The sequence below is a fragment of the Hoplias malabaricus genome, chromosome 1, assembly GCF_029633855.1.
Source record: "Hoplias malabaricus isolate fHopMal1 chromosome 1, fHopMal1.hap1, whole genome shotgun sequence".
Lineage (NCBI taxonomy): Eukaryota > Metazoa > Chordata > Actinopteri > Characiformes > Erythrinidae > Hoplias > Hoplias malabaricus.
Window position 1 is genome coordinate 84,038,214 of NC_089800.1, and position 27,579 is coordinate 84,065,792.

Consider the following 27,579-nt stretch of genomic DNA (forward strand, 5'->3'; position numbering starts at 1 on the left):
TGTACTTTAAAAGATGCAGAGATGCAAAATATAACAACTGCTTTTAAGCTACTATATGCAAAGACATGTTGATGTGTTTTTAAGAGTACTTGATGACCACTGACAATATTACATTTGAATTTAATGTTAGAGAATGAATGGTATTAAAACCAAACAAACTTGCTCTTCAGGACGCTCAGAGCTCCGAGGACCGAGAGATGCTGGCCCGGATGGCTGCGAGTGCAGAGAACCCGAAGTCCTCCGACAATGAAGCAGCCATAGAGAAATATCTGCGGAGTGTTCTGGCAGTGGAAAACATCCTCACCCTAGACCGCCTTCGACAGGTACTGAAACTCGCATGATTTTAGACGAAAAGCTGAATTGAATTCTCAACATTAAACATTGCTTGTAATGTCCAGCAAGGATTACTTTTGGGATCCATTTCAGATTTTTTCTTTCCCCCTCCCCTTCTTTCTCCCACTCTGTTTTTGTTCAGGAAGTGGCTGTGAAAGAGCATTTGGCAGGCAAAGGGAAGGGCAGCAGACGGAGCCTCAGCTCCCCCAGCGTGCACAGGGTAAGCCCTCGCAGCTGCTGCTGAACATGCCTGTACACAGCGCCCTGCTCTAAGGCTTAGATTGAGAACAGTCCAATCAGATTAACATGTTCACATGACAGCTGAGGTGTGCATGTGTGCGTGGATGAGTCTGCTGTCCTCTGACCTTTTTCTAAATCAGAACTCATTCCTTTACTTGTTATGAAGTATAATACAAATACTGGGGGAATGCACTCCATTCTCTCAATGCTAAAAATGTATACAGACTTAATTAAAAGAGGTTCGCTGATATAGTGTTTGAATCACCCTTGTTTATATTTCTCCCTCAGTTATCTGGGAGCAGACAAGACTTATCTCCAAACTCAAGTCTAGAGGATAACAAGGTAGGAGTCCTCTCTGTTCTGTGTCTCTCATTAGAGCCAAGTTTCTGGAATTCTAAAATGGCACCTTTATTAAGGACTTAGTCTAATCTCAAATTAACCTCATTTTAACTGTCTCCCTTTTGTGAAGAATCGATGGGAAAGTCAGCAGGACATCTTCATGACCTCTCCACAGTTCAGCCGCACGTTACCGCGGCCCTCCAGGGAGCCAACACCTCCACCACAAAGCCAGAACCAAACCCAGCCCCTGCCTCAGGATACAGACCAAGGTAAACCTGCCATGCTTCTGTTCATAGAAGTGCTTTGTTATTGAGTGTTGCCTGGTTTTCTTGAGCCTTGGCTAGTCTGTCAATCTACCTTCTGTCAGTCGACTCAAATCTGCTAGGGATTATAAGTTTTACATAATTTCACTGTGATTAGCATGTTAATGCTTTCCTAAAAGTAAAATGGAGTAATTGTAACTTTGAGAATTTGTTATTAGGTAATATTTTACTTTAATTTTCATTTACATTTTTTTCCACTTCATAAATCCCGTACAAATCATTTAAAATGAATGAGTAAAATTCTCTTTTCCAGATATATCACTCTGTTTTTCCATTGCTTCTATTTGTCCTGTCCAATTATTTGTGTCGTTGTCCATGTGGCATTTATATGTGCTTGCCTTCAACTTCTTGTGCCCTTTCTGTCCACCTCCACCACGTCCGTCCTTGTTTTTTTTTTTTTTTTTCTCTGTCTCTGTCTGCCCTCTTTATACTCCACAATTCTGTTGGCCTGGCTCCTCCCCGACCTCCCCACAGGTCTTTCAGGGCTTGCTGCTTCTTATCTCTCCCCAGTCAAGGCCCTGGTCCCCCAGATGCCCAAGCTGCTTAAGTCCCTGTTCCCTGTTCGTGATGATAAGAAGGACCTTCGTCCCTCTCCTCACACTCAGCAGGTGTGTCTGACTTTTCCTTTTACTGAACACTTTTCCATACACCTTCACTCTGATATTAGCTTTTTGCTTAACCCTTAAAAGCTGTGGTTGTCAGAAATACACCAAACAGCCATAAGGTTATAAACACTTCCTTGTTTCTACACACTCTGTCCAGTCTCTCAGCTCCACTGATCATACAGGAACATGTTGCATTTCTGCAATTACAGAATGTAGTCCCTCTGTTGCTCTGCGCGCATATATCCTGTTTCACCCTGTTCTTCTATGATCAGGAACTTCACAGGACCACCACACAACAAATATGATTTGTGTGGTGGATTCTTAGCCTAAACCTGACAGTCACTGCTGCAGTGTATACAGGAGGTCCTCGGGTTACGTCAGCCTTGTTTCGACTTAAGTGGTTTTGCGTCGTAAACGTCGTAACGTGAACTTCGTGTTTGGTGTGCGCGGCGGAAGAATACACGGTTACGCGGCTCGGGACCGAGGAGGATAGGTGTTAGGATAGGATCAGTGCTTACAGTATGTTATTTACGTACAGTATGTACGTATGTTCCGACTTACATCGAAAATCACTTTACGACGCGACGTAGGAACGGATCAACGTCGTAAGTCGAGGACCCCCCTGTATATTTAAATATTAATTTGAGCTATGAATCAGTTCCAATCGAATGCTGTGTTCATATGCTCAAGTGATTCCATTAGTAAACGTAAGTGATTTTATGCTTCAACCAGGGAAGGCATATATTTGTCAAAAGGTGATCGTAGCCTCTTTCTCTTGTTTAAAATGCTTGTGGATTCTGGTTACAGTCTTGGATCTTTGGGGGGGGGGACTGAAACTTTACACTTTGATGTAGCTCTTGTTAGTTTATTGTTTGTTGGTTTGTCTGTAGGTCTCTAAACTTACTCCACAGCTTGGTCTGCCTGAAGGTATTGGTTTAAAAGAAAAGGCTGTTAACATTTTATCTGAATACGGGGAATGGTGAAAGAAATGGTAACACCTCAGTTGGAATCTGGAATTTGTTGTACAGATTGTTATAACTAAGTAGTTAATCATGTAATTGTCTTACAACAAAGAAACCTTTAAAATCTTGACTTCTGCTTAAGCTCAATCATGGTAAACTCTTGTAAACCAGGGTTCAGCTCTTAAATAATATAAGGGAAAATGATCTTCTGCAGTTGAATGAAGAGCATAAATTCTCAGCAACTCCATAGCAGCTGCAGAATACAGTGTCATACATAAGATTCATTGTTATCTTGTACGTTTCCTATAAAAATAATCCCTTTCTATGTACGATTTATTGTTTCCTGTAAGAAGGAATTTTTTATTTAACTTGAAGTTTCCTTTGATTTATTTCCATGTAGACATCATTTGCACATGCGGTATTTAGTTGGGATGAAGTAGGTAGTAAATGTAGGATTTCTAGACTGCAGGCTTTGTCCATACATTTCTAATTTCTTCACACACTCACTTTGATTAATCACAACTGTCTCCACATTTTTCACATAATACAGGGGGTCCTCGACTTACGACGTTGATCCGTTCCTACGTCGCGTCATAAACCGATTTTCGGTGTAAGTCGGAACATACGTACCTACTGTACGTAAATAACATACTGTAAGCACTTATCCTATCCTCACACCTATCCTCCTCGGTCCCGAGCCGTGTAACCGTGTATTCTTCCGCTGCGCACACCACACACGTAGTTCACGACGGAAAACCACTTAAGTCGAAACAAGGCTTTATACAGTAAATGGGAGATGTGTCGTAACCACGAAACATCGTAACTCGGGACTGACGTAACCCGAGGACCTCCTGTATATATTTTTATAACACCACATAACAAAAATGTATTCCATCCATTTCAGCATATGCCCCGTATCATGATGCAAACCAGCAACACCCCTGATGAAAGCAGAGTTCGAGTAGAACAGGTAAGATCTCAACATAGCATATGGTCTAAATGAAATATCCCATACGTAACTAGGTCATTTCTTTACAGATTAAAGTGCCCATGTCTTGAAATACTCAGTTATCTTGGAAATAAAGGTTTGATATTGCACGAGAGGGAGTACTATACTTTGAGATATTTGCTTTGGTCTACTTCTTGAACTTACCATTAATTCCAATATATTTAAGTATTTATTTATACAGTAACATCACAAATATCCCTCTATACACTGTGGGGTCAGAACTACCTGGGGTATAAATTACAGTTTATTACATTTTCTCAATGTTTGTGATGTCACAAAAACTTGCATACACTATTTGGAGCAATTTTAGTAATTTTAGAATAAAAGTAACATCTGTCTTAAGAGTTCAATAACGTTTACAGCATCTAAATCTAAAGGACTTTTAATATGACATGTTTGTTTTAATACAAATGGAGTAATAATAAAATAAATAAAATATAGGGAATGGGCACTTTAACTGAGGCAATTTTCTACAGCATGGTCCGCTTCTCCTGCATGCCTTACACTGTGCTTGCCTTGAATTCAGAGTCCTTTAGTTTGAGAGCATGCTCTTGGGTTAATTGAAGATTGAGTTAGCTGTGGCCGTGCCTTCCCTCAGGTGCCAGTAATAGGGAGAAGTCCTGGTTCCGAGAAACCCTCAGACAACCCTGATGCCCTGCCCTCTTCTGTGCATGATTCGCATGACCTGCCCCTCAGCCCCATCAGTGAAGCTTCCAGTGGCTATTTCTCCACCAGTGTCTCCACCGCAACCCTCTCTGATGTTTCGGCTGCTTACGGGGACCTCACCCTCACCCCCAATACCCACACCGGCCCTGAAACAACCAGACAAGCAGCGCTTGAGAACGAGGATGGGTTAGGAACTCTGGTTAATGACTCAATTACTCCTGCTGATTTGTTGAAAAAAGAGCAGTCCCAGCAGACCCCACACCCCAAAGACCCTCAGGCTGCTTCTAGAAATGGGGTCACCTCTTCTCACTCTGAAACAAAACTGACAGTTATCCCTCCTTTAGTACCCAAAGCTGCTACAGATCACCCTTTCTCCCTCCAGAGGGTCAAACCCTCAGACCTCAAGTCATTTAGTCGCATTCTGGGTGAGGATAAAGAGGAAGAGAGAGTTGCAGTTCCACCGGCAGACAGTCTGGAGAAGTTGGACATCACCTCTGAAGAGGAGGCAGGCAGGGAATCTGACCTCCCGCATTGGCTGAAAGTAGGAGAGAGCGTTGTGTTGTCTGGCAGCAAATGTGGCACTGTGCGTTACGTCGGGCTCACTGATTTCTCAGCTGGCGTCTGGGTTGGCGTGGAGCTGGACTCTCCTGCAGGTCAGTCACAGCCTCTCATGGACTCACATTCCAAACAAAACCAAGATTTACAGTTTGCCTAGATCCAAATGTCATCTTATCAGCCAAGAATTGTTTGTCTGCTTGCTTTTGTTTTTCACCCGAGCGGCCTAGAGTCTAATCAAACTATGAAAGACAGTTTAGCATCATGCAAACTTCAATCACACACTTTCCAAACCTATTTCCTGTGTCTCATACATACTCATACTACTGTAGTAGTCTTGACTTACCTGCCAGATATCCTAGATGAACTAGTACATTTTTATTTATTGTATTATGTATAGTTACTAAATGTTGTTTTTTTTAAAAACCCTTCTCAGGAAAGAATGATGGCTCAGTAGAGGGCCGTCGGTATTTCCGCTGTAACCCTGGTTATGGAGTACTGGTACGGCCGGATCGAGTCTGTCGACGGGAGGGAGCAACGCGGCATGGAGAAAATCGGCGCAGTGGAGAGTTCTGCCAGTCTGCCTGGTTTCCCCAGATGAGGGGAGGTTCCAGCACAAGTGTTCATAAAGGAGAGAACCGCAAATCCTGGAGCAGCTGAACACCATTGTTCCAGACCAGGTGAAGCCTCAGCTTCTGTGTGCCTCCCTGAGGAAGAACTGTTTGTGCTTTGTGCTCTTCCTCAGTTTGTTGAAACCCCTGTTCTGATGCTTAGCTTGGCACTGAACTGTTACAGCCTTCCTACACTCACACCTCAAAGCCTCAACACCAGCTTAAGTGCTCAAATGATGTGTAGCGCAGAGGAACTGTGATACTGAATGGACTTTAAGGAGTGTAGTGGGTATCCTTGTGTTAAGACCTTAAAACTGCCCGAATGAGGCTTCCTGTTCGTTGGGTTCAAACCGTCGTTCTTGTCCTGCCCTGATTCTATCAAGAGTCTTTTCCGTGGTTTATGCATGATTGATCTTCCTCAGTCAGAAATTCTTGCTGAGTTTCCAGAACGTGCCTTTGAGAATTGAGTTATCTTTTTTTTATTTTTTTATAGATGTCCATCTCCATTTTCCCTTAACACTAGTGAGAATGCCTTTCGTGTCAGCGCAAGGTCGTCTCAGGGACTGGTCTCAGATACTGGTTTTGCCTGTTGTAAGTCGAAGTGGCTTGTGTACCCAGCTTGGCTGTATGCATGTATAGTAACTGTTGTGGTTTTGAAGGTGGTTGTTTTGTTGGATGTGGTAATTAATGACTGGAAGTTGAATGCTGCATTATCTTGTGAAGTGCTATAACAAGTGGATCAATGAAAGGAGAAAAGATGGCTTTTTGAAGTGTTATTGGGAGAGTATCTGACATCAGTGTATAGGGAAAAGGCCACTGGATGAGTCTGTCCTGCAGAGCTCCATGAACGTCGGGCAGACCGTGAAGTAGAGCAATGGCCTGTGAAATGGATTTAAATAGGTTCAGATCACACAGGCTATTAATGATGATTAGTAGCCTGTGTTCTTTAACAGTGTGTAATGGTTAAGTAGAAAGGATTAGCAGAACTGGGCTGTCCAGCAAAGGTTAAATTTGCACTGGAGTTAGGCCTTTTATTAGGGGCATTTTCAAATGATGCAAAGTTTTTAACAGTTAAAGGTATTATGTCTGTTGCTGAAAGAAACTGTAGCTAATGATTAGTGGGAGTATCAGTTACTGGCGAATATGGATTACAGAAATGGGATAAATTGAGCAGTCGATGAAGCTTGGTCTTCCATGAGAATCTTTCTCTTCTAGAAAGTGATATTAGCGAGGCTGTGTGGACCAATTCCTGATAGCACCTAAAGCTACAATTTGTTCATTTGCTTGAAGCAAGTAAGTTGAAGACATTCCATGAAATGTTTGACCGTTTTGCTCCACTACATAATACATATTTTGACACGCACCTAATATGATTTACATGAAGCGTAATTCTGTATAATTTGCACATCAGAGATGACAAGAAAGTTGGATTATAAAACTTTTCCTTTTTATCCTTAACATCATGTGATTTCTAATGCAATATCAGATAATTAAGATGTATTTTAATGAGTATAGGTAGGTGTATTAATTTAGAAATCCCTTGATTTACAATGTAATTTGCACATTTGATTTATATTAGATATGCGCCCACCCAGTGGGTTTTTTGTCTTCTGTGAGTTCATTTATCTGTGGAGTAGGACATGGTGCTGAAGTAAAAAGCCATTGTGTTTCACTATTAAAACTGACTATTTGTTGTCTGCAGGAAAGGGTAGGGGTCCTTAAAGTAATATTTATTTGCTTGAATTTTCAATTTGATAACCCCAGTCCCTTCTGTTAGAGAAAATGTGTTTTATTTTTTATTTTATTTTTTTCCTGTCCTCATTGTAGGAAAAAAAATATTTTCAACTCCCATGAAACCCTGTCTGGAAAACATATCTTTATTCATACCTGTGCCTCGTGCATTAAACTGTACGCACAAGTAGCACAACACAAGCGCAATGGGGATATTTTGTAAGTATTAGGTGTCTTAACAGCTGTCAATCGGAAATTCCTAAAAGAATACATAAATAAAAAAACATCAGATATACTTTTGTTGCAATGAGCATAGATAGTTGATATCATCATGAGTTCTGGCCATGGTGGCCTTCCATACACTTCAGTTAGATTATCATGAGAATGGGGAAGTGACCTTAAAAACTGGTTTGGTTTTCATTAGGGATCCCCTCCCACGTTGGTCATTGAAGTGACAGATGTGGGTGTTATGGAGGCAATATACTGTGTTTTGCCAGAATAGCGTATTTTTAATGTTCAAGTGCAATTTACCGTTTGGCATTGATTGATTTATTGTTGATTTACTCTCACCCATTGATCACAGTTCATGACCTTGCTCTCATATACTTTGTCATACCTAGGGCTGGGTGTTGCTAAAAATGATACTGTCTTCAATACTTCTGTTTTATGTAATCTAAAGAACGCTTGCAAAATGAGTGTGATTTTAAAATATTTTTATGAGGCTGCAAAACAAACCCCAAACATCTATTTACCTGCTGATGTATTTAACTTTTTTTTTTTATCAGCCAATCAGCATTCTTATCGCTCACCAATACCAAGACGGACTGCTTTGGTATCGAAATGTAAGCAGTCTAGTGGGGTGTGGATAATACTGAGTTTCCAAACCCAGCCCTAGTTTTACTTGTTTATAAACGTGTGATTGATATTCATATCTGGCCTGTCATTTCTCAGAGCGAGTCAGACCCAGAGCAATATTAAAGCAGTGACCACAAAGTGGCCTTTCAGCTCCTCTTCAGCTGGGTCAGTGTTGCTGGTGTTACGCCAGAATGGATAAAAGTGCTCTCTTCCATTTTTAAATTCACGCCACAGGGACAGCAGCACACAGAGAGGCTTTTGGGAGAACAGTGTGTTGCTGTCTGTTTGCACAGATGGGCAACTGAAACTCTCTGCTCTTTCCCTGTATCCCCCTCTCTTCAGTTTGAAGCTATTGTTTCCTGACACTGGTCTGTGCCTCTTCCCTTTTTGTGTTTTGTTTTGTTTTAGGTCATGAATCATTTCCACACTTTGTGATTGTATGTTTGTGTATTGCCGAGCGTGTGTGCGTGTGTGTGTGTATATAGGTGCATTTTGAAACTCCAATCTGAGCACAAGTTTGGGATTAATTTAATTATTTGTAATTCTATGCTGATATCCAAAGAATAATCATGTATAATAATTCATTTATAATTTCTTTTATATCAACTGTACAATAATCTCCCTGTAAAGGAAAAATAAAAAGTGAACTGATTTACGGACATTAATCTGCTTCTGTCATAAATTTAAACCCATGACACATTAAGTTCACGTTATCAGACTAAAGTGTTTTTACAAACAGAAAACAATCTCCATCTGTGGGTAATATAGATTCATATTTGCATTTTCAGATTATATACGCTGGAACTGACTTAATTCTGAAGACATATATGCGTCAATATAAACACAGACTGAAAACAAACTACAAAACTAAACGACTCAACTTACAAATGAGTTTCTGAGGCAATTGATATTTACAGACAAGCCACCTACAAACAGTAATTTCCTCCTCAAACCATTCCACCTTAAAAGATGTGGAGCTTTTGAATGTAAACAAACCAGAGAAAACAGCAGTTCCCCAGAATCGTAGACACTGCTTATAAGGGTGGTGACACACTGTATTACATGTTAATATTAAAGGCTAAGCACCACTTAATGGACCTCCATGAATATTTCACATTACTGTAGTTACTGACAGATATAAGTATGAATTAAAATGAAAATAGCAGCTTAATTTGATTTAAAACTGACAATTTTATTAAATTTTACGGAAAAACCCGAGCTCGCTACGGAAATTCTTGAACGCGACCGTGACGTCACTGGTGGACAACAGCTGAACAACGCCGCGGTAAAACACCGTTATGACTGACTGTTATGACAGTATCTAGCTAAATAACCAACATTATTCATGACAATAGCCTAGCAATAAGCTAAACTCAAATGTAGAGGTACCGTTATTCTTGTAAATGTGATCGAAGTCGAACTCGAATTCATCCGACACTATAAACCTCCGTAATGCAGCTACGTAGCCGAGTATAATCTGAGACACCGAGTTTAGCGAGTCAAGCTAACGTTAACTAACACCAGCTAAAACAGGCGAAGTGAGTGTCCTTACCCTGTTTACCTCCATGTTACAGAGGCTCTTGAACACCTTTCGTTGGTGTCCTTACATGCCCATATTGTTGGAAAAGCGCTAGAGATGTTGTCCACCATCTACGTCACAGGCAAGACGCCTATTAGAGTTTCCGAACACCGTTGGGGGGGGGGTTAACGGTCTTTTAAACCTTATTCCTTCAATTAGTAAGAAATAACATGTTTTCTGACTATCAATAAACACAAGTTAGGAACTCAAACTCCACTGTGTTTATTTGTTTGACACTTTCATATCGCCGGTGCTTAGCCTTTATTTTTTCTCTACCTACTGGAGATTACAGGAAATCGGGACTCACTTTAATTGCTAGACTGACTTCAATTTGACAAGAGACATGAATTAAGTGAGATATGCAATTATTTGTCATTGAGCAACCTGCAATGAAGTGTGTCTTTTGCGTTTGTAACCAGTTTGTGGCACTGAACACCCACACAGCCCCATACATAGTGCAGTAGGGAACGGTGATAACACACCCAGAGCTGTGGACAGCCATCGCCTGAACCCGTGGAGCAGTTGGAGGGTATTACTTTGTGCATTGACACATGGATTGAGGGAGGAGGACAGGGCTGTTCCTTCACTCCCTGTTTCCATACCAGTCATGGGAATCAAACCATCCAGTCCTTCCAGTCGAAGCTACTCAATTTCTTATTCTATTTTCCCCTTAAGCATTAAAGGAACAGTAGGTAAGATTAGGACTAGACTAGGGCTCCCCCTAGTGTAATTTACTTTTACAACACCTTAAATCAAAGGGGAGGGAGAGGTGGTAGATTCACACATTGCATTACATAGTGCAGTTTCTGCAGCACAAAGCCCAGAGTAGTCTTCCTATTACAGATCAGACTGAATCGGAAGCTGTAATGTGAAAGTAAAAACATTGTCCCTGTTGAGAGCTAGTGATCTTCAGCGTTGACTAATTTCCACATCAGGGAACACTCCAGAGAATATTGATTAGGGTGGGCTCCTATACAGCAAAAGTAATTCAGAAACGGCACAATTGGTCATTGATCCGTCTTTATTCTCTAGAAGATACAGTACTAAAATAAACACAAGTTTAAAAAAAAAAATCTTAAAAAAGTAATAAAGCATACATATACTACATATTCATTACTGAACAGTCTACTGTCCAAAAAAGGCACTAAATTCTGAAATAGGAGATACATGATTTAACTATTGAGTTGATACAACAGTATTTGTCATATAATTGTATAGAATATTTATATATTTTTAATATATTCACATATTGAACATGGACAGATTAACAGGACAATCAAACTCCCTCGTGATTTCTCTCGATCAGAAACAGCTGATTTGGGGTTTAACCGTTGGACGTCATGAACGGTGGAGCGTGATATCAACACTAGGACGACAATGAATAAAGGGATTCTATTCAGAGAGGTCACTGATGTCAGATCTGCAGCTGACGGTAATGTCAAACGTTAAAAAAACAACACGTCGCAGAGAGGACCACCACAGACCCGCATCAAACAAAGTTGGCACTTTTTTTTTTTCTAAAAACTCTTCAGTCGCTCAGGCCCTTTCTCATCGTCGCAGATCGATCTCAACGTGAAAATGCTCTGTTTACAAATGTAAAATCAGCTGGAGTTTATTTTTTTAAGTGAAACGCACAGCGATGGTGACCTCTTGGAAACTGAGATTGTCAAATGCAACTTCCTGCCTCCACGTCTCGTCTCGTTTACTCCGACGGCGAGACGTGATTAGGTTACATCCGACCCCCTGTGCGAGAAAAGGGCAATTTACTTTGCAGTGGGTTTTATATTCCAGAAATTTAATTTGAAATTAAATAGATAATGAAATAGGAGAAAACACATGCCCAAGCATTTAGCTCGAACATAATTGACATTCCTGCTTTGCAGAATGTGGCCTTGAGGTGAGAAATTCATTTCTCTTTTGATTGGTTTCTATAAATAACCGACTCGAAATCTAGAAACTGAAAAGCTTAGACGGAGCTCACAGGCTCTATATTCATTTTTTTTTATTAAAGTTAAATCTAAAGAGCTTATATTTGACCGTCACTGTGTATTTCACATTAAAATTAGCATTTTAAGAGACTGGAGAGAGTTTAAAAATAGCAGATGGGCACTGAAGCGCTGCACTGGGTTTGTGAAGAACAGCTGAGTCTCCACTAAACACTCGACTTCCCTGACTGAAGAAAAAAGAAGCAGGAAGAATTATTAAAACACACGAGTGTGAGGAGGAGGAGGAGTATCATTGAAACCATATTTCAATCCACTTAGGCCTGCGTTCCCTAAAGTGACATTGCGAGAATCTCTACATTAACTACTGATGATACAGAAGATGATACAAGATTCAACTGAGCATTTATTAAAGTGGTTCATTCCACTGTAGTTAATTATAACTGATGTAAATCGTAGCCATTTACAGTCACCTTCTCTAACACTGTTATGTACCTTACCATCACATGGCCACGTTACTGTGGTTGGTGAGACTTCGTCAACACACCGAACATTCACCTTTTGCTGCTGCTACATTCCTCAGTCCGTTTGCAGCTTCGAAGCTCCACACACTTTAGTGTTCAACACAGCACCCGACTATAGAACTATGAGGTTACACACGGCGCGATTAACAGCATTTGTCCGATTGCTTTTAAAAGAAGCCTGCAGAAGAGGAGTCGAAAGTGACCCTGGTCAGATGATGCTGAAGCACTGAAAAGAAAGCTCGTACGACTTCCAGCCAGCAGGCCCAGGTCACTACAGAAGACATACGCAAGGTCCACAGGTAGATTATGTTTTTTTTTTTTTTTTTTTTAAAAAACCATGACCCCAGGTCAGGAGGAAGCGGCAGCATCTTAGAGCAGTGTTCCTCAGTCCTGCTTCTGAAATCACTCGGTGGAAAGAACCCGAATGAAACGTGGATTTATGCTACAAAATTGATCGAAGTTCATTTTTACCTGCTCCACTTACTGCCTCCTTAAGACATGGAGGGTTCTGATTGGCTGTCCTGTATCGCGCCGCGTCTCACCAGCCTTTTCTAAGTGAAACTCTTGAATAAAATAAAAGCGCTTCAGAGGCAGGACGGGGGGAACACTGCCGTCAAGACCGAGGTGGAACAGCTGGAGACTGCCACAGATAGAACAGGGGAGAAAATGTGGGAAAGGGGTTATTTAGACCACACCCAATCTACAGAGAAACTGAAAGGTAAGCTGAGAGGCAAATAGCGCCGTCAGGTTGTTGTTAATAAAGGCCACACGTTGATAAGCTTTTCATGACAACTGACACAAACCTACTCGAAGATCTATAACGCTCCCTAAAGCAGCCTTTACGAAATCTGCAGTGTGTGGCTTCAGCGCTAATGTAGGTTTGTGTTAGTTCTCATAAAAGGCTTGTGTATGCACCATGTAGCCTCAAGAACAATTACTTAAAATAAAAATAAATGTTTAACCAATTAATTAATTCTGTTTATCGAATTATACTGTGGATATTTTTTTAAGGAGTATATCTTCTGACTGAGGCCTTGGTTTTGATTGGGCACCATATGAGTAATTATGGTACTGAGGTGGCAGTTGTAGGAGGGAAGTAGAAGGAGGTAATGTGGGGTAAACCATCTCTAAAAGCCCCACACAAAGCCATAACAGTATTTCAACTAATCTCCCGTCAAAAGCACAGACCTCACTCACTGTCCCCATCCCAACCCCATCTCCCCCTTTGGCAGATACAGTGTATACATGGGGTGTACTGTGTAAAAGTAAGGCCAGCCAAGGACAACATTTTAAATTGTTTTTCTGGACACTTGATGAGTGATATTTGGCTGTAAAAAACGCCATAGAGAACACTATGAATACGGGGAGTCTGTTAGTTTTGATTAATGTGAGAATTTAATTCCACCAGCACATTACCAGCAACGCATTCTCACCATCTCACATGGGCCCCCAGTCTAGCCCTAATGTTGCTAGCTAGCACAAATATCTGTCAGCTGCTGTGACAGATCTGGGCAGTTTGAGATCTCCTCCAGTGTGGAGCTGTACACACTGGTGTTACATTAGAAGAGAGAGAGTTGGCCTTGTGTTTCATAAAAAGCACATGCAGGAGCCCACCCAGTAATGGTAATGACTAATAATTGGGGAGAACTTTTCGCAAAAACATGGGGATTGATTGATTTTTCTAGCTAATATTTAATAACCTGTTTAATTGTTTACTTCAGAAAAACAAAACATTTTAGTGAGGCTGAGCCTTTTAATTAATTTTACGGTGTTATTCATTCATTCATTATCTGTAACCCTTATCCAGTTCTGGGTCACGGTGGGTCCAGAGCCTACCTGGAATCATTGGGCGCAAAGTGGGAATACACCCTGGAGGGGGCGCCAGTCCTTCACAGGGCAACACACACCCTCACACATTCACTCACACACACACACCTACGAACGCTTGAGTCGCCAATCCACCTACTCCTCCTCACAGACAGTCACCCGGAGGAAACCCACGCAGACACAGGGAGAACACACCACACTCCTCACAGACAGTCACCTGGAGCGGGAATCGAACCCACAACCTCCAGGTCCCTGGAGCTGTGTGACTGCGACACTACCTGCTGCACCACCGTGCCACGGAATATTTAGACCCTATATGTACATTTTAAAAATATTTTATACTGGCAGAAACAGATATATTCATGAATGATATCAAAAAAACAATTATATCAGACCCCAGTTTATATTAATCGCTCCCTACAAATGAACTCCAGATAAACACCTTTAAACATATTATCCTCAGATGGCCTCAGCTTTTGCACAGTGCTGCATGTGTGTGTGTTTGTCTCTGTGTTTGTGTGTGTGTGTATATGAGTGTATATGTGTGTGTCTTTGATGGAGTCCTCAGTCGTCGTCGAGCACCTCAGCCTTGATGTCATTGCTGCCCCTGCCCTGCTGTGCCAGGGCTAGGATGGTGTGGTTGACCGCAGCCATCTCCACTGCAAGGGTGATGGGGTCCTGGTGCTCTCCGGAGCCCGAGCCATCATCCTGTGGAGACAAAAACAATGATAGAATAATAGAATAATCTACTCAACCACCATCGAAAATGACAACCAGAAAACATATATACATTTATTGCATACATTTGCTTGACATTGTTTCCAAGGAATTCCAGTTCTCCAAGGAGGGACACATTCCCAAATAGAGGACAATTACAACCACAAGACTGGCTTGGTAGTCTAGTAATCTGGGTAGATAGGCATTCTAGTATTAGAGGCATTAAGCAAACGCTATGATAATAATTAGTCTGATTATATAGCAGCATTATGCTGTTAATGCCAAGAATGAAATTGCCAAATGTCTCAGGACGGCCAAAAATGTAGTCCGGGTGACTGTCTGTGAGGAGTGTGGTGTGTTCTCCCTGTGTCTGCGTGGGTTTCCTCCGGGTGACTGTCTGTGAGGAGTGTGGTGTGTTCTCCCTGTGTCTGCGTGGGTTTCCTCCGGGTGACTGTCTGTGAGGAGTGTGGTGTGTTCTCCCTGTGTCTGCGTGGGTTTCCTCCGGGTGACTGTCTGTGAGGAGTGTGGTGTGTTCTCCCTGTGTCTGCGTGGGTTTCCTCCGGGTGACTGTCTGTGAGGAGTGTGGTGTGTTCTCCCTGTGTCTGCGTGGGTTTTCTCCGGGTGACTGTCTGTGAGGAGTGTGGTGTGTTCTCTCTGTGTCTGCGTGGGTTTCCTCCGGGTGACTGTCTGTGAGGAGTGTGGTGTGTTCTCCCTGTGTTCGCATGGGTTTCCTCCAGGTGACTGTCTGTGAGGAGTGTGGTGTGTTCTCCCTGTGTCTGCATGGGTTTCCTCCTGGTGACTGTCTGTGAGGAGTGTGGTGTGTTCTCCCTGTGTCTGCGTGGGTTTCCTCCTGGTGACTGTCTGTGAGGAGTGTGGTGTGTTCTCCCTGTGTCTGCATGGGTTTCCTCCGGGTGCTCCGGTTTCCTCCAACAGTCCAAAAACACACGTTTTTAGGTGGATTGGCGACTCAAAAGTGTCCGTAGGTGTGAGTGAATGTGTGAGTGTGTGTGTTGCCCTGTGAAGGACTGGCGCCCCCTCCAGGGTGTATTCCCGCCTTGCGCCCAAAGATTCCAGGTAGGCTCTGGACCCACCGCGACCCTGAACTGGATAAGGGTTACAGGTAATGAATGAATGAATTTAAAAGGGACATATGAAAACAATAACTTGTTCAGTTGATGTGCTCAAGTCAGAAATCAAGGGAAAAAAATATGATTTTGTGCTGCTTCTTACATAGAGTGCAAACACTACAATATTATCTGACCTCCATGTCTGATTCTTTCCAGAGGTTAAACTGAACAATACACACATAATGAGCACAGAAAAATATGTACTGATGAAATAATGCAGAAATAAGAATGGAGAAGAAAGAGTAGCAAGAAAAAAATGGCTAAAATTCACAGTTCCGCTTCTCATTCTTGGACGACTCGGAGAATGGGAGTAAACAAAGGCTCATTCTCATTTAAAACAACACTAGGCAAGATGTATGTTTTTTTTATTCCTGGGCTCCCCCTACAGTTGAAAAGAATAATACACTTTACACTTTTACAGAACTGTCCTGAAATCAGTGGTGTGGGGGTGCAGTTAGGGCATTTCCAAGTGCATATATCCTGTGTATCTTTGTCCTGAATCCCAGAATAAGGGAGGACAGGTCCCCTCTGCTGCAACCTGAGCCTATGGATGAAATCATAGCCCTATAATCCATATCAATCTGCAGTCTGTCTGTAGAGGCCAGGCAGTCGCCTCTGATCAATGTTTGAAATTAATGACAGTGGATCGATGGAGGCTGGATTGCTGCAGACTTGAATGTTTATAAAATAGTGTGAGTGACCATTAAAAGGTGTAATAAGTGTGGTCCTTACCGGCCCTAACCCCTGCTCGGCCGCTGGCTCGCTGTAGTCATTGCCATCAATCTCGTCGCTGTTGGACTGTCCCCCAGGGCTCTGCACATCGATCCCATGGCTCTCCAGGATTGCTGCTTCTTCGAAAAAACACACACCTCGCCATAACATATCTGAGGTCTCAGCAGACTGCTGTAATACACAGCTACAGGGTCATATCAGTACTGTAACCCCCTCCCCAAAGGTCTTCAACATTACCTATATTTGCTCTTCTCTTAATCTCCTTTCTCCGGTTAGCAAACCAGTTGTACACTTTAAGAGACGTGACCCGTTCCAGATCAGAAAGCTTCTTTCCTGAACATAAAAAGCAGTGCATGCTTCACTAGGATTGTACAAACTATTCACATAACAGTACAGTGCCAAGAATATGCCTCGTTTAATAATCCAACAGCATTCTCACCTGGCTTTTGTATAACTGCATTGCAGGCATTGGCTATTTCCTCCCTCTTAGCCTCGTCAGGGTATTGATTCTCATTAAAGTAGCTGAGAAAAAAGCAACAACATGGTGCAGACTATGTCAGTGTGCCAATAAACTAGGAATATTGAAGGAGGAGTGGTCAGGCGGGTTCTGCGAGGGTACAGCACAGTTAGTGTTCTCTCTGCACTTACACAGATGGACACAGTCCTCCTGGAATCACTGGGTGCAAGGCAGGAATACACCCTGGAGGAGGCGCCAGTCCCCCATAATGCAGAGCTGATAGTAGAACTTTGCCCGGGAGGTGGGCAGGGGTGGGGGTGTTATGTATGTGACACATAACTTGCTGGCCCCAGAGGTATGCTCCCCTGGGAGAAGGCTACAGCATAGGTTTGATGCAGAAGTATAAATTGGGCTTTGATCTGTTTGGCCATGACCCAAGCCTGCCCCTACCCTATTTCTGATGGGCTTATTGGCTAGTAGACCTACTGTTGGTGTGGTTCAGAGAGAAAGCTGCGCCTCTCAGATTAAACTGATTTTTTTTTTTGCACTGGAATGCTATAAGCCCTGCATAACCTTATGGAGGAATTAACTGTGAGATCATTTACACTCTGCAGGTTCTTTCTCACCTCTCCATCACGGCGAGGCACTCTTTCCTCCAGGTGAAGCGGCTGCCTCGCCTCAGACGGAAGCTGCCTGGACTGCAGCTGATTGGAGGAGCTGTCTGATGCCACTCCACAATCTCCTCCAGGGCCACAGGAGCAGGACGCATTGCCAGAGTAGCACCTAGGATATGGGGGGGAAAGAAAAAAAAAAGAAGCACATCAGCACTAGGTCTGAGGGGGACAATGTGTTTCAGATTATATACCTAGTTTCAGTATATATTGTGTGTGCACGAATATATATATATATATATATATATATATATATATATATATATACACACACACACACACACAAACATGCACACACACACACAGGTACTGGTCGTAAAATTAGAATATCATGAAAAAAGTTGATTAATTTCAGTAATTCCATTCAAAAAGTGAAACTTGTATATTATACACACAGACTAATATATTTCAAGTGTTTATTTCTTTTAATTTGATGATTATAACTGACATTTAATGAAAACTCCAAATTCAGTATCTCGGAAAATTAGAATATTGTGAGAAGGTTCAATATTGAAGACACTTGGTGCCAAACTCTAATCAGCTAATTAACTCAAAACAACTACAAAGGCCTTTAAATGGTCTCTCAGTCTAGTTCTGTAGGCTACACACTCATGGGGAAGACTGCTGGCTTGACAGTTGTCGAAAAGATGACCACTGACACCTTACACAAGCAGGGCAAGAGACACAACTTCATTGGTAAAGAGGCTGGCTCTGTGCCCAAGCACATTAATAGAGAGGCGAAGGGGAGGAAACGATGTGGTAGAAAAAAGTGTACAAGCAATAGTGATAACCACACCCTGGAGAGGATTTTGAAACACGACCCATTCAAAAATGTGGGGGGGATTCACAAAGACTGGACTGCAGCTGGAGTCAGTGCTTCAAGAACCACCAACACACAGACGTATGTAAGACATGAGTTTAGGCTGTCGCATTCCTTTTGTCAAGCCACTCTTGAACAAGTGACAGAGTCAGAAGTGTCTCGCTTCCAAAAAGGACTGGGCTGCTGTGAGTGGTCCAAAGTTATGTTCTCTGATGAACGTAAATTTTGCATTTTCTTTGGAAATCAAGGTCCCAGAGTCTGGAGGAAGAGAGGAGAGGCACAGGATCTATGTTGCTTGAGGTCCAGTGTATAGATTCCACAGTCAGTGATGGTTTGGGGTGCCATGTCATCTGCTGGTGTTGGTCCACTGTGTTTTCTGAGGTCAAAGGTCAAAGCAGCTGTCTACCAGGAAGTTTTAGAGCACTTCATGCTTCCTGCTGCTGACCAACTTTATGGAGATGCAGATTTGATTTTCCAACAGGACTTGGCACCTGCACACAGTACCAAAGCTACCAGTACCTGGTTTAATGACCATGGTCTCCCTGTTCTTAATTGGCCAGCAAACTCGCCTGACATTAACCCGACATAGGTATTGTGAAGAGGAAGATGCAATACACCAGACCCAACAATGTAGAGGAGCTGAAGGCAACTATCAGAGCAACTTGGGCTCTCAGTGCCACAGACTGATCGACTCCATGCCACGCCGCATTGCTACTTAATTCAGGCAACCAACTAAGTATTGAGTGCTGTACGTTCTCATACTTTTCAGCTGGCCAGCGTTTCTAAAAACCCTTTTTTCGTATTGGTCTTAAGTAATATTCTAATTTTCTGAGATGCTGAATTTGGGGTTTTCATTAGTTGTCAGTTATAATCATCAAATTAAAAGAAATAAACACTTGAAATATATCAGACTGTGTGTAACGAATGAGTATAATACACAAGTTTCACTTTTAGAATGGAATTACTGAAATAAATCAAATTTTTCATTTTCAATTTTTCTAATTTTATGACCAGAACCTGTATGTGTATATAAATATATAAACTGACTTCTAGAAACTTCTTGTCCTTGGAGTGTACAGTAATCTGAAAGGAGATTCTCATTTAAAAAGAAAGGAAAATTAAGAAAACCAACGCCTTAACGTATCTAATGTAGGTATGTATACATTACGCTACAATATCGCAAAGCAATGACTTCACTCATGCAATTTCTTAATAGTCTGAAGTTGACACTGGTGTAGGCTTTTGAAGGTACATCTCCCTTTAGCCCAAACCCCAGAGTTCTCTCTAAACAGCAATGAGGACTTCCTTAGTCTGGTTTCAGCATAATAATAGAGACAGACCAGACAGAGACCAACACTCAGCGGACGGACCTAAGTGTTTAAATAAAGGCTGAATTGAGGTGAAGAACTAAAGCGGAACAAGAATTTAACAGTGTGCAAGTGGCCTGTGAGGGATGGTGGGGTTGAGTATTACCAGGTGTGGTCTTCTCCAGCTGATACCAGCGGTAGAACGCCCTCTTCTTCTGCTCACTCAGATCTGAACCCTGCTGCAGAAGCCAATGTGAGATCCTGCTCTGACTGATACCTGCAGAAAACATTAAAGACACAGACATGAAACGGTTAAACAGATGTTGTTATTTTCATTCCAGTAAGAAAAGAAAAAATTTCATCTGTAACTGGATTGTAGAGATTAATACATTTAACTCTCCATAGTCTCAGACACTTTGCTCAGCAGACATCAAGCACTGACCTGTAACTTGGGCAACTACAGCCTGTGAAATCCGCCGGCTCCCGAGGAAGGCCTTGATTTCTTCTTTAATAATGTTACTGTCTTTTCTAGAGTGAGAGCAAGAGCGAGAGCGAGAGCGAGAGCGAGAGAGAGAGAGAGAGGTGTGGGAATGGAGAAAACTCATGTCAGTCATATCTAGAATGTCTGCTCATGCCAGTCATGCAAAAACCAAAATCAGAGCTCCTAAATACCTTGTTTCTCCCAGACATGCTCCTGATGCTCATATATTTCTCCTGAGAGAAAGAGCCCAGGAATCTCTCATCTCCTCTGAGCTATCTCTCCTAAGTCCTGAAAAAGGCCACAAGTTGGGTGCCCACACTCACCTCATCAGCTCCTCCACCTTGTCATCAATGTCCACGTCCTCCTCGACAGGTTCGAAGCCAAAAGACCGGACCGGGGCGGTGCTGACTGGGTACTGGGGTGGGGACAGTGTGCCATTGCTTACGGGCACCAAGCTGTCCCGTCCGTTCTGAGCTGGTGGTGCCATCAACGGCATGGGCATGGTAACTGTTGGGGGTGGAGAGGTGTCGTAATTGTTGGACAGTGGCGACAGAGCATTTCCGGAGAATACAGTCTGTGTGGCCACGGAGGCCGTGGAGGTGGAAGCTGGAACGAGGCTGGAGGAGGTGGTGCTGGAGTTCCCGTGAGTGCTAGTGGACTGAGCCGAGGCTCCTCCCACTCCTCCACCTCCTCCTCCTCCTCCTCCATAGGAGTGACGGTGGCCAAACTTCTGCACATGTTCGCGTTCCAGTCGCTCCAGCGTGTCCAGAGCATGAAGGATCTCCTGCTTGGTCATTCCACTCCTGCGTAGACGCTGCAGCAGGTCGATCTGCTCGATGGTGAAGCGAGGCTCCTCCGTGTAGTGAGACATTCTGAGACAAACAGAGAGAGTGTTTTAAAACTCAATCAAACCTCTGATTGTTTACTTCTTCACTTCCATGACAGTAACATTTGATCAGCTGGACCTTCAGCTTCCACAAATATCAAAAACTAACTTCTCCATCCACTCTATAGGAATTCTAATATTGTATCAGCATTTTTGACGATTCTGGGCAATTGACCCTCTTTCTAGTTGGGGTACATTCAGAAGCTCTATGTTTTAAGGTGGAACAGTATGATGGGGAACAGTATACAAACAAAACTACATTTATTTTCAAGTGGCTGAAGTTTAACACTCTTTAAATTACCACAGAAACACATTTATTTCTGTAGCATTTTCTGCTGATGTGTACTTTCAAGCTGTTAGCGCTCTGCTAAATTTAGCATCCATTAAGTGATCTGAAAGAGCAACAATAAGTCAGTATTACCCAGCTATGGTGCAGGCTTAAAGCCATATCCTTAACTCTTTTTCATGATTTTCAACATTTGGAGTTCTCTGTCATCTAAGCACCTCTAGATGCAATAATCTGCCGTGAGCAGAGAGAGAACGCCTAGCACTTTTAATCATTTATAGACACTGGGTCTTCGTAAACACATCAGACCTTTTTTCCCAAGTGAGCAAACAGACTGGACAGCCAGGAAATTGTGGAGAATTTTGTTTTTTTTAAGTGTTTTTTGATTAAAATCCTGAATGACGCCTTTAAAGAGGGATGTGAAATGCAGCAGGAGTGCAGCAGGAGTGTTTATGCTCATTTAAAAGTGAATTAAAATTGAACGGCTGGTCTAGTTGTCACAGCCAGCCAAACTTCCAAAGGAAGATAAGCCCATTTCAAGTACACACTTTAACACAAACCCTTCAGCTACAATTATTAGTGCTCAAATCTCTGTTATTCTTCAGTTGTTGCCACTTTTTGGCGCAATGGCAATTTCTCCCACTCCTATCCTGCAATCACTGCAATGAACCATGCAGCCACTTTCAGGTGAAGGGAAGGATAATACATGCATTACTACAGGATTTGAAATGGCCTTTACAGGGAGCAGACAGAGAGCTGAGACTGCAAAGAGGAAAGAGGAGGTTAAACTTGAGGGAAAACTGCCAAGAAAAATTTCCATCCGAGATAGCCAAGATACTTTTAACAAAGCAGCCAGGGGATGAGTCACTCAGAACAGACGTTTTATCTGAAAATAATTCTTTTACTGCTGAGCTTGGCCTTGGCGCACACACACACACACGAACACACACACACACACAGCTACAGGCACTGAAAATAGTAATAAGGAGGCAGACATTTAAATCTGGAGCATGCATGCACATGCACAAAACCTCCCCACACATTTACAGCCCTGACTTGAGCGCAAATGTGTGCTCCATATGGAACATATAAGTCATAACTGAAACTGTTCCTATCAGAGACTGCTGAATGTGCAATAGTCTGTTTATGAGCAGCGTTGGGTTTTACTAACAGAGACCAGGCAGTAAAGGAAAATCAAGTCAGCTCAAATATTTACGTTATTTATTATCAGCTGAGGCAGACCATGGAGGTAATAGACCATATCAGCATCTTTTTATTCCTGCATGTAATGGCTTTGTCATTAAAGGGGAATTACACTGATTTTCCCAACAATCTGTCAATGGAGGCAAAGTTTACTGTGGAATTTGTGCAACTGTGAAAAATGTGAAATGTGGTGTACTGCAGATTCATGGATAGACATCGGTGGTTACGGTGGGTCCAGAGCCTACATGGAATCACTGGGCACAAGGCGGGAATACACCCTGGAGGGGGCCCCAGTCCTTCACAGGGCAACACAGACACATACAACACACCTACGGACACTTTTGAGTCGCCAATCCACCTACCAACGTGTGTTTTTGGAGGAAACCTGGAGGAAACCGACACGGACACAGAGAGAACACACCACACTTCTCACAGACAGTCACCTGGAGGAAACCCACGCAGACACAGGGAGAACACACCACACTCCTCACAGACAGTCACCTGGAGGAAACCCATGCAGACACAGGGAGAACACACCACACTCCTCACAGACAGTCACCCGGAGGAAACCCACGCAGACACAGAGAGAACACACCACACTCCTCACAGACAGTCACCCGGAGGAAACCCACGCAGACACAGGGAGAACACACCACACTCCTCACAGACAGTCACCTCGAACCCACAACCTCCAGGTCCCTGGAGCTGTGTGACTGCGACACAACCTGCTGTGCCACCGTGCCGCTAACAGGAGCACCTGGAGGAAACCCACGCAGACGCGGGGAAAACACACCAAACTCCTGACAGACGGTCACCCGGAGCAGGACTTGAACCCACAACCTGGAGCTGTGAGACTGCGACACTAGCTGCTGCACCATTTTGCCGACCCACAAAATCCATATTTGTATGTAGTTGGTCATCTCTTTGCAGCTACTTCTGGGAAGGTCTCTATAAAATCTTGGAGTGTATCTGTGGGATCTGCTGCCGGTCATCTAGAAGAACATTAGTGAGGTCAGACACCGATGTTGGACGAGAGAGCCTGGCTTGCAATCTCTGTTCCAGCTCATCCCAATGGCGTTTGAGGTCAGAGCTGTATGTGGGCCAGGCAAGTTCTTCCACACTACATTCACTCAACACTGTCTTTATGAACCTTGCTTTGTGCACTGGGGCATAGTCATGCTGTATCTGAAAAGCAACTCCCCCAAACTGATCTCTGGACCAGTAGGGACTCTGATCAGGATGAATAGGGTACAGATAATAAATGAATGAAATTTCAAGACACTGGGCACTACAGGAACTCACTCTATAATGAAGCACTGTACCACACACATATCAAACCACTCTACATATATTCCAACCCTTCCATAATCCATAATCCAATTCAGCAACGTCAAACAACTGCTCTTCAACATGAACTGGCAAACTCATCGGCTACTGAACCAACAGCTTTAAAATCAGTGTAATGGCTTAAAGGCAGTCGTTGATGTATGAGAGATTGCAAGCATTTATGCTTTGTTTATTCTCCCAGACCAGCAGTGGTCAGTTCTCTGCCTAAATATCGGCTCAGCAGAAAACACGTTGAAAGATTTCTGCTCACTCAAGCACCCTATCTCTACAAAGAAGTGTCTGCAAGTGTCTGCATACTGCAATATGGCAAAAATAATAATAAACCCACAGAATCCCTCAACAGTGTGTGTGCTACGACACAATCCCACAGGAAAAATGGCAGACTGCTAATGTGTATCACAGATTATTCTGGCTTGTTTAAAGGGAACACACACAGATACATACATTATATAAATGCAGAACGAAGGGCTGCTTCCCAACCACGAAAGAGACTCACTGGCAGACCCAAACCTATATTACACATCCTAATGAAAACGACCATGCCTTTGTAAAGAAGAAGCCCTAGTGTTTAAGAAGGCTGGGATTATTATGGGATTGATATCTGTAGATCGTTTTTATACTAAAGGCTGATCTAGTTTACACACAACACACTGGGCACCAACTTCATTTTTCTTTTTAACTTATAATAATAATTCTTCATACTAAAATAGTAGAAGACATATCTGTTGTTTTAGGTTTGCCTGTGTGTCCATCCATTCATTCATTATCTGTAACCCTTACCCAGTTCAGGGTCGCGGTGGGTCCAGAGCCTACCTGGAATCATTGGGCGCAAGGTGGGAATACACCCTGGAGGGGGCGCCAGTCCTTCACAGGGCAACACACAGACACATTCATTCACACACTCACACCTACGGACACACTTTTTGAGTCGCCAATCCACCTACAAACCTGTGTTTTTGGACTGTGGGAGGAAACCGGAGCACCCGGAGGAAACCCACGCGGACACAGGGAGAACACACCACACTCCTCACAGACAGTCACCCGGAGGAAACCCACCCAGACACAGGGAGAACACACCACACTCCTCACAGACAGTCACCCGGAGGAAACCCACCCAGACACAGGGAGAACATACCACACTCCACACAGACAGTCACCCGGAGGAAACCCACACAGACACAGGGAGAACATACCACACTCCTCACAGACAGTCACCCGGAGGAAACCCACGCAGACACAGGGAGAACACACCACACAGACAGTCACCCGGAGGAAACCCATGCAGACACAGAGAGAACACACCAAACTCTTCACAGACAGTCACCCGGAGGAAACCCACGCAGACACAGGGAGAACACACCAAACTCCTCACAGACAGTCACCCGGAGGAAACCCACGCAGACACAGGGAGAACACACCACACTCTTCACAGACAGTCACCCGGAGGAAACCCACACAGACACAAGGTTCATCCCAGTTCTCTGGACTTTTCACACTTTAGCCATGTAAAAAATGCACCCACAAAGTTTACACACCTGCTCTGTAATATTTCTTCTCACAGTAAAGGTATAAATAAGCAGAATTGTCCCTCTTTGATGCAGTACAATGTGTGACTGTATTACAATTTCTATTTAAACTCAAGAGGAGGCACATTACTTAGTTCTTTTCTCAAGAGAAATATCTGAGCACAGTGAAAGTCATTTTCAATTTCCATCTGATCTCACTGTTGTGTAGGAAATAAACTACAGCGATATTAAAGAGAGTAGTTTAAAAAAAAAGAGTCTTTTTCATTTTACTCTCATGGCTGCTGTATTCTCAGGACAAAAGTTACTCTTACAAACTTTGGGTACCAGGAGCATAAGGAGCGTCACCAGCCAAACACAGACCAGGCTTTTATTCAAAGCTGTGATACATTATAAAGGACAAACATGTGGAAACCTGCTCACTCACGTATCTACAACCGAACGTGGCTCTTTGGACATATGATGTCTGCCAGCTTAGGTCCTTGAGGAGTAGCTGGTTCCCTGATGAGGGTCAGTAGGATGTGTGCGTTAGAGAGAGGTCTTCAAACCTGGTGAATAGCGATTACAGTTTTGTTCATTATGATTGATTACAAATGGATTTGAAATCTGGATTTCACTTTTTTTGTGCACAGGTGTGTCGCAATCTCCTTGTGGGCTCAGATGTGTAGAGTAGGGAAAACACAATGAGGTGCAAAGAACAGGGTCTCTAGAATTGAGATTAGGAATCCCACACTTCGGTAAAAAGTTGTGGAGCTTGCTCAGTGTTAAGGTGTTAGATGTCCACACTATGTGATGCAGCAGGAACCAGTAAAAGCAGCAGCAGCAGCAGCACCACATCAGCAAAACATCAGAGCGGGATTAAGCGGGATTTCTCAGTTAGGGGGAAAACTTAAGCCCAAAGTTGGGGACTGTTCAATAGGAATGTCCTTCAGCTCTTTTCCAGTTCCCCAGGACTGACTTTGTGCTTATCCCACTAAACTGAGAAATCCTGCTTTTTGGAATACCGCAAACAAAACATGACTACACAAGCTTTTGCATCTCAAAGACTAAACCAGACTGGAGATATGGAAAGAATGATGTTTTCCCTGCAGGCTGGGCTGAGCTTCCCTATGCATAATGTTATCTGATCCATCTTCTACAGCTTACCGCATTAAATGGGCTCATATTTGCAGGTTTGCATGTCATTCTTCTTCTGACCCGTCTTCATAACAAGAACCGCAAAAAGACTACAAGACACTCTGAAATTGGCCGTTAAAGCTTTACATACCTTCTTCTGGAAGTGCTGGGCCTCCGTCCACCACACCATTTAAATAGATTAATAATATTTCTCTTCTACTGCAAGTGTTTTTTCCGCTTCCTCGTCTCCAAATACGCAGCAGACATGCTCAGAAACCTGCTTTTACGCTCTTTTTTCTTTCTCCTCACACTCTTTCTCCCTCTCTCTCTCCCCCTGTACCTCTCTCTTGCTCTCTAATCTCCCCTTCTTTATTTTCTCAATCACACCGCATTTCTACAGCAATAAAAGGCTTCGCCTTTGTGCGATTGACTGAAGCCATATTGATAGGAGCGATCGATCGCGTTGCATCATGGGAGTTGTAGTTCTCGCAGCTGTCGTGTAAAGCGGAGGCGCATAGAAACCCGGAGGATTAAAAAACTTCAAATCCAGAGGAGAGACGTCACAACTTCATCATCGTCAACTGAAGACTGTGCTGCGGGGGGAAAAAAAAGCAGGTAAAATAAGACTGTCGTTTAAAGGGTTTAAAGAACGGTTTGTTTTACAAACTTCTTAACGTGTTTTAATAAGCTTTTGTAACACACATATAGTTTTATATAAAGGTTTGAACAGCCCTCGTAAAATGTACTTATCTGTTGGTTTTATAAGTGAAAATATGTAAACAAATCTACAGGGAACACATTTTT

The 27,579-nt window shown here is 42.9% G+C and overlaps 2 protein-coding genes across 5 annotated transcripts in view; one reads left to right on the forward strand and one right to left on the reverse strand.

Annotated features, from left to right (window-relative positions):
- The window catches only part of kif13ba (kinesin family member 13Ba), a 38,574-nt gene extending 29,691 nt beyond the window's left edge, over positions 1–8,883 (forward strand). Inside the window, exons 33-40 of one of the 2 annotated variants that reach the window (XM_066675578.1) lie at positions 171–323; positions 476–553; positions 862–915; positions 1,043–1,181; positions 1,710–1,843; positions 3,707–3,772; positions 4,410–5,130; positions 5,469–8,883. In XM_066675578.1, coding sequence (XP_066531675.1) covers positions 171–323; positions 476–553; positions 862–915; positions 1,043–1,181; positions 1,710–1,843; positions 3,707–3,772; positions 4,410–5,130; positions 5,469–5,692 — 1,569 coding nt within the window. In that variant the 3' untranslated portion in view covers positions 5,693–8,883. The remainder of the gene's footprint in view (positions 1–170; positions 324–475; positions 554–861; positions 916–1,042; positions 1,182–1,709; positions 1,844–3,706; positions 3,773–4,409; positions 5,131–5,468) is intronic. The other variant, XM_066675585.1, reaches the window with a different exon arrangement.
- Positions 8,884–10,826: 1,943 nt separating this feature from the next.
- Positions 10,827–27,252, reverse strand: hmbox1a (homeobox containing 1a). Of its 3 annotated transcripts, none has more exons than XM_066675613.1 (9): positions 26,927–27,252; positions 20,738–21,286; positions 20,376–20,461; positions 20,100–20,210; positions 17,762–17,918; positions 17,118–17,200; positions 16,916–17,011; positions 16,679–16,791; positions 10,827–14,810 (listed from the first exon to the last, which is right to left on the reverse strand). In XM_066675613.1, exons 2-9 carry the CDS (start codon positions 21,283–21,285, stop codon positions 14,667–14,669), a joined length of 1,338 nt encoding a protein of 445 aa, XP_066531710.1. In that variant the 5' UTR covers position 21,286; positions 26,927–27,252; the 3' UTR covers positions 10,827–14,666. The 3 variants fall into 3 exon arrangements, with proteins under 3 accessions (XP_066531710.1, XP_066531703.1, XP_066531694.1); XM_066675606.1 differs by having other exon boundaries at positions 16,679–16,794; XM_066675597.1 differs by having other exon boundaries at positions 16,679–16,797.
- Between the last annotated feature and the right edge of the window lie 327 nt (positions 27,253–27,579).

Bases quoted from the DNA above. Each gene is read 5' to 3' on its own strand.
- hmbox1a (XM_066675597.1), bottom strand. From the start codon at position 21,285: ATGTCTCACTACACGGAGGAGCCTCGCTTCACCATCGAGCAGATCGAC. The intron at 17,201-17,761 runs GTGAGAAAGAAC...CTTTTTTCTCAG, and splicing joins TGCCTCGCCGTGATGGAGAG to CTACTTTAATGAGAATCAAT. The intron at 14,811-16,678 runs GTAAGGACCACA...TTGTCTCCACAG, and splicing joins CCGAGCAGGGGTTAGGGCCG to GATGATGGCTCGGGCTCCGG.